Consider the following 7560-nt stretch of genomic DNA (forward strand, 5'->3'; position numbering starts at 1 on the left):
CCCCCATGGAACTTATCTAGATGTGTGGTGAGAACCTTGAATGCCCAAGTGCTTCACAGAAGTTTATAATGCAGAGCCGTGAAAATAAAAAATATTTTTTTTTCCACAAAAAAGATTTTTTAGCCACCAAATTTTTATTTTCACAAGGGTAACAAGAGAAACTGGACCCCAAAAGTTGTTGTCCAATTTGTCCTGAGTATGCTGGTACCCCATATGTGGGGGTAAACCACTGTTTGGGTGCACGGCAGAGCTCGGAAGGAAGGAGCGCCGTTTTGGAATGCAGACTTTGATAGAATGGTCTGCGGGTATTATGTTGCGTTTGCAGAGCCCCTGATGTACCTAACCAGTAGAAACCCTCCACAAGTGACCCCATTTTGGAAACTAGACCCCCCAAGGAACTTATCTAGATGTGTGGTGAGAACTTTGAATGCCCAAGTGCTTCACAGAAGTTTAGAATGCAGAGTCGTGAAAATAAAAAATATTTTTTTTCCACACAAAAGATATTGTAGCCCCCAAGTTTTTATTTTCACAAGGGTAACAGGAGAAATTGGACTGCAATAGTTGTTGTCCAATTTATCCCGAGTACGCTGATGCGCCATATGTGGCGGTAAACCACTGTTTGGGCGCACGGCTGAGCTCGGAAGGGAAGGAGCGCCTTTTTGGAATGCAGACTTTGATAGAATGGTCTGTGGGCATTATGTTGCGATTGCAGAGCCCCTGATGTACCTAAACTGTAGTAACCCCCCACAAGTGACCCCATTTTGGAAACTAGACCCCCCAAGGAACTTATCTAGATGTGTGGTGAGAACTTTGAATGCCCAAGTGCTTCACAGAAGTTTAGAATGCAGAGTCGTGAAAATAAAAAATATTTTTTTTTTCACAAAAAAGATTTTGTAGCCCCCAAGTTTTTATTTTCACAAGGGTAACAAGAGAAATTGGACCCCAGAAGTTGTTGTCCAATTTATCCCGAGTACGCTGATGCCCCATATGTGGGGGTAACCCACTGTTTGGGCGCACGGCAGAGCTCAGAAGGGAGGGAGCACCATTTGACTTTTTGAGCGCAAAATTGGCTGTCGTGTTTGGAGACCCCCTGATGTACCTAAACAGTGGAAACCCCCCAATTCTAGCTCCAACCCTAACCCCAACACACCCCTAACCCTAATCCCAACCTCATCCATAATCCTAATCACTAACCCTAACCATAATCACAACCCTTACCCCAAAACAACCCTAATGTCAACCCTAACCATAACCCTAATCAAAACCCTAAATCCAACACACCCCTAATCCTAATCTCAACCCTAACCTCAAACCTAACCCTAATCCCAATACACCCCTAATCACAACCCTAACCTTAACCCTAATCCCAAACCTAACCCTAATCCCAAGCGTAACCCAAATGCCAACCCTAACCCTAATACGAACCCTAATCCAAACCCTAACCCTAATCCCAGCTCTAACCCTAACTTTAGCCCCAACCCTAGCCCTAACTTTAGCCCCAACCCTAACCCTAGCCCTAGGGCTACTTTCACACTTGCGTCGTTTGGCATTCCGTCGCAATCCGTCGTTTTGGACAAGAAACGGATCCTGCAAATGTGCCCGCAGGATGCGTTTTTTGCCCATAGACTTGTATTGCCGATGGATCGTGACAGATGGCCACACGTCGCGTCCGTCGGCACAAAAAAACGTTCAATGAAACGTTTTTTTGTACGTCGCATCCGCCATTTCTGACCGCGCATGCGTGGCCGTAACTCCGCCCCCTCCTCCCCAGGACATAGATTGGGCAGCGGATGTGTTGAAAAACTACAGCTGCTGCCCACGTTGTGCACAATTTTCACAACGTGCGTCGGTATGTCGGGCCGACGCATTGCGACGGCCCCGTACCGACGTAAGTGTGAAAGAAGCCTAACCCTAAGTTTAGCCCCAACCCTAACCCTAAATTTAGCCCCAACCCTAACCCTAAATTTAGCCCCAACCCTAGCCCTACCCCTAACCTAACCCTACCCCTACCCCTAACCTAACCCTACCCCTAACCCTACCCCTAACCCTACCCCTAACCTAACCCTAACCTAACCTAACCCTACCCCTAACCCTAACCCTAACCCTACCCCTAACCCTACCCCTAACCCTAACCCTAACCCTACCCCTAACCCTACCCCTACCCCTAACCTAACCCTACCCCTAACCCTACCCCTAACCCTAACCTAACCCTAACCCTAACCCTAGCCCTAACCCTACCCCTAACCCTACCCCTAACCTAACCCTAACCTAACCCTAACCCTACCCCTAACCCTACCCCTAACCCTAACCCTACCCCTAATTTTAGCCCCAACTGCTGTTCTCCTGCCGGCCGGCAGATGGAGACAGATGGCGGGCGCACTGGGCATGCGTCCGCCATGTTCTGCTGCCGGCGGCCAGGAGGAGCAGCAAGAGGATCCAGGGACCTAGGTGAGTATGCTAGGGTCCCCGAATCCCCCTATTTCTCTGTCCTCTGATGTGCGATCACATCAGAGGACAGAGAATTACACTTTACTTTTTTTTTTTTTTTTTTTTTTTGCGGTCGCCGGTAAACAGTTAATTACCGGCGATCGCAAAACAGGGGTCGGTAATACCGACCCCGATCGTGCTCTTTGGGGTCTCGGCTTCCCCCGGCAGCCGAGACCCCAAAGATTCTCCCGGTACCGGCCGGCGGGCGCACTGCGCATGCGCCCGCCATTTTGAAGATGGCGGCGCCCACCGGGAGACACGAGGAGCATCGGGGAAGCTAGGTGAGTATTGGGGGGCCACCTGGGACCCCTTTTCTCTGTCCTCCGATGTGCGATCACATCGGAGGACAGAGAAATTAAAAAGAGATCGCTTTTTTTTTTTTTTTTTTTTTTTTTTTTGCGATCGCCGGTAAACGGTTAATTACCGGCGATCGCAAATGCGGGGTGGGTTAAAAACCCCCCGAATCATGTTCTCTGGGGTCTCGGCTACCCTCGGCAGCCGAGACCCCGGAGAAAATCGGCCTCTGGGGGGCGCTATGGACTTTTTCCACAGCGCCGTTAATTAACGGCGCTGTGGTTTAAGTACCCTTAGCGGCCGCCGTTAAAAGGCGTATCGGTGGTCGCTAAGGGGTTAAAATGGAGTTAATAACAATAATAATAATTAAAAATCTGAATAATACTAATAATACATTTTATTCACAGTGTAAAATCAAAAACAAACTGGATTCAGTAAGATGTGCATTTTTTATTCATTCCAGCATCTAAACAAATTTCATAACGAAACGTAAATTAAGTTAAAATTTCTCTGTAAACACTATCACATGTGTGAGGACGGAGCCTCGTGAGGTAATGTGCGAGGATGGAGCCTCGTGTGGTAATGTGTGTGGATGGAGCCTCGTGTGGTAATGTGGGGGGGACGCAGCCTCGTGTGGTAATGTGTGTGGGACAGAGCCTTGTGTGGTAATGTGTGGGGACGGAGCCTCGTGTGGTAATGTGTGTGGATGGAGCCTCGTGTGGTAATGTGTGGGGACGGAGCCTCATGTGGTAATGTGCGGGGATGGAGCCTCGTGTGGTAATGTGTGAGGATGGAGCCTCGTGTGGTAATGTGTGGGGACGGAGCCTCGTGTGGTAATGTGTGTGGATGGAGCCTCGTGTGGTAATGTGTGGGGACGGAGCCTCATGTGGTAATGTGCGGGGATGGAGCCTCGTGTGGTAATGTGTGTGGATGGAGCCTCGTGTGGTAATGTGGGGGGGACGCAGCCTCGTGTGGTAATGTGTGTGGGACAGAGCCTTGTGTGGTAATGTGTGGGGACGGAGCCTCGTGTGGTAATGTGTGTGGATGGAGCCTCGTGTGGTAATGTGTGGGGACGGAGCCTCGTCTGGTAATGTGGGGGGACGGAGCCTCGTGTGGTAATGTGTGGGGACAGAGCCTCGTGTGGTAATTTGGGGGGACAGAGCCTCGTGTGGTAATGTGTGGGGACGGAGCCTCGTGTGGTAAAGTGGGGGGACGGAGCCTCGTGTTGTAATGTGTGGGGACGGAGCCTCGTCTGGTAATATGGGGGGACGGAGCCTCATGTGGTAATGTGTGGGGACAGAGCCTCGTGTGGTAATGTGGGGGGACAGAGCCTCATGTGGTAATGTGTGGGGACGGAGCCTCTTGTGGTAAAGTGGGGGGACGGAGCCTCGTGTGGTAATGTGGGGGGACTGAGCCTCATGTGGTAATGTGGGGGGGATTATGCGTGATAATGTGGTGGGGGGTGAGATTATCTGTGGTAATGTGGTGAAGGGGTGGGATTATGTGTGGTGATGTGGTGGGGGCGGGATTATGTGTGGTAATGTGGTGGGGGCGGGATTATGTGTGGTAATGTGGTGGGGGACGGGATTATGTGTGGTGATGTGGTGGGGGCGGGATTATGTGTGGTGATGTGGTGGGGGGCAGGATTATGTGTGGTGGGGGGCAGGATTATGTGTGGTGGGGGCGGGATTATGTGTGGTAATGTGGTGAGGGGGCGGGATTATGTGTGGTGATGTGGTGGGGGGCGGGATTGTGTGTGGTGATGTGTTGGGGGCGGGATTGTGTGTGGTGGGAGGCGGGATTATTTGTGGTAATGCAGTGGGGGGCGGGATTATGTGTGGTGATGTGTTGGGGGAGCGGGATTATGTGTGGTGATGTGTTGGCGGGTGGGATTATGTGTTATGGGGGGCAAATTATGTGTGCTAATGTGGTGGGGGACGGAATTATTTGTGGTAATGGGGTGGGGGGCGGGATTATGTGTGGTGATGTGCTGGGGGGGTGGGATTATGTGTGGTGATGTGGTGGGGGGCGGGATTATGTGTGGTGATGTGGTGGGAGCCGGATTATGTGTGGTAATGGGGTGGGGGGCAGGATTATGTGTAGTGATGTGTTGAGGGCAGGATTATGTGTGGTGATGTGTTGGTGGGCGGGATTATGTGTGGTAATGGGGTGGGGGGCGGGATTGTGTGTGGTAATCTGGTGAGGGGGCGGGATTATGTGTGGTAATGTGGTGAGGGGGTGGGATTGTGTGTGGTGATGTGTTGGGGGTGGGATTATGTGTGGTGATGTGGTGGGGGGCGGGATTAGGTGTGGTGATGTGGTGGGGGGCGGGATTAGGTGTGGTGATGTGGTGGGGTCGGGATTATGTGTGGTAATGGGGTGGGGGGCGGATTATGTGTGGTAATGGGGTGGGGGGCAGGATTATGTGTAGTGATGTGTTGAGGGCAGGATTATGTGTGGTGATGTGTTGGTGGGCGGGATTATTTGTGGTAATGGGGTGGGTGGCGGGATTGTGTGTGGTAATCTGGTGAGGGGGCGGGATTGTGTGGTGATGTGGTGGGGAGACGGGATTATGTGTGGTAATGGGATGGGGGGATTGTGTGGTGATGTGTTGGGGGGGTGGGATTATTTGTGGTGATGTGGTGGGGGCTGGATTATGTGTGGTGATGGGGCGGGGGGCGGTATTATTTGTGGTGTTGTGGTGGGCTGGATTATGTGTGGTGATGTGGTGGGGGAGCAGGATTATGTGTGGTGATGTGGTGGGGGCGGGACTATGTGTGGTAATGGGGTGGGGGCAGGATTATGTGTGGTGATGTGTTGTGGGGCGGAATTATGTGTGGTAATGTGGTGGGGGCAGGATTATGTGTGGTAATGTGGTGAGGGGGTGGGATTATGTGTGGTGATGTGGTGGGGGGCGGGATTGTGTGTGGTGATGTGTTGGGGGTGGGATTATGTGTGGTGATGTGGTGGGGTCGGGATTATGTGTGGTAATGGGGTGGGGGGCGGGAATATGTGTGGTAATGGGGTGGGGGGTGGGATTATGTGTGGTGATGTAGAGGGGGGCAGGATTATGTGTGGTAATGTGGTAGGAGTCGGATTATGTGTGGTAATGGGGTGGGGGGGAATTATTTGTAGTGATGTGTTGGGGGCAGGATTATGTGTGGTGATGTGGTGGGGGGCAGGATTATGTGTGGTGATGTGGTGGGGGGCGGGACTATGTGGTAATGGGGTGGGGGGCGGTATTATGTGTGTTGATGGGGTGGGGGTGATGGGGTGTGGTTATGTGTCTGCTTAGTGATGGACCAAAGGATCATACGTTGCAGGATGAGCCTTGATTTATGGATCTATGTTGATCATAATACACCTCCTCATACATAGGATATTAATCCCATTACCTACAGATTACTTTCCGTAGCTTAATCACTGCAGGTAAAAGGTTTACTCTATGTCTTATGGTGGAGAAGATGGTGTTGACTGTGGTGGAATTGAATACTGTTTGGATAATGATTCTTTTTACTTCTTTGTTCCTCAAACTGTACACAAGTGGGTTCAACATTGGGGTTAGAATTGAGTAGAAAATACAAGCTGCTTTGTCCTGGCTATCGAAGCCTTCGGAAGGAGGACGTAGATAGGTGAAGAAGACTGTAACATAAAACAAGGAAGTACATATCAGGTGAGCGGAGCAAGTGCTGAATGCCTTCTGTTTCCCCTCCACAGATTTCATGCGTATAATTGTTGAAAATATCAACATGTAAGAAATGAGGATGGGCAATAATGATCCCACAGTACAAGCCCCAACGCTGTACACGGTTACTGAATCACAGTACCGAGTATCAGAGCAGGACAGCTTGAGCAATGGAGGAACGTCACAGTAGAAGTGGTCGATCACGTTCGATCTACAGAACAGGAGCCTGAATACACAGTTTGTTTGTAAGGTCGATTGTAAGAAGCCGATAAAAAAAGCTAGAAGAACCAGGAAAAAGCATTTACTCTTGGTCATTATGGACACGTAATGGAGAGGGTGGCAGATGGCAACATAGCGATCATAGGCCATGTTCGAGAGAATAAAGATTTCAGTCCCAGCCAAGGCAGCGAAGAAGAAGAATTGAATGGCACAACCATTGAAGGAGATAGCCTTTCTCAAGGAGATAAGGTCGGAGAGCATTCGGGGGGTTATGACTGTGGAATAAAAAAGATCCACCAGCGAGAGGTAGCTCAGGAAGAAGTACATTGGAGTGTGGAGTTTGGCAGTTTTTTGGACAATCGCTATCATGCCAGTGTTTCCTACTATGGTCACAATGTACACAAGTAAGAAGAAAAGGAACAGGAACGGGATCACTTTTGCTTCATTGGTTAGGCCAGAAAACACAAACAGCGTCGCTTGGGTCCCATTTATGGCAATATCCATTGAGTTCTTATGCTGTAGAGGTAAAAATTACTGATTATGAATATATTATTATCCAATGGAGCTTTATTATTATTGTTGAGGAGAGCCATAAGATCAAGTACTTAATTAACCTCAAGACATAAGAGGTTGAGAGAAGTGACCCATAACGTGTATTGTTTAACCTTACTTAAGCTTTCACAGATCAAAGTGAGACCCTAAAGATGGCTGCCATTTCCTGTATCAGCTCACCATGTGCTGATATCCAAGATAACGCCCACCCTGATGACCTCATGGACCAACCCATAGTGACGCCCATCTTGATGACCTCATGGACCAACCCACCCTGATGACCTCATGGATCCGCCCATGGACTTGCTCATTGCCCAACCCAC

General features: G+C 50.0%; 1 protein-coding gene across 1 annotated transcript; it reads right to left on the bottom strand.

The window, feature by feature from the left end:
• Positions 1-6172: 6172 nt before the first annotated feature.
• Positions 6173-7189, bottom strand: LOC138674890 (olfactory receptor 5B12-like). Its single transcript, XM_069762714.1, has one exon. The coding sequence runs from the start codon at positions 7187-7189 to the stop codon at positions 6173-6175; it is 1017 nt and encodes a 338-aa protein (XP_069618815.1).
• Between the last annotated feature and the right edge of the window lie 371 nt (positions 7190-7560).

The sequence above is a fragment of the Ranitomeya imitator genome, chromosome 4 (genome assembly GCF_032444005.1).
Source record: "Ranitomeya imitator isolate aRanImi1 chromosome 4, aRanImi1.pri, whole genome shotgun sequence".
Taxonomy (NCBI): domain Eukaryota; kingdom Metazoa; phylum Chordata; class Amphibia; order Anura; family Dendrobatidae; genus Ranitomeya; species Ranitomeya imitator.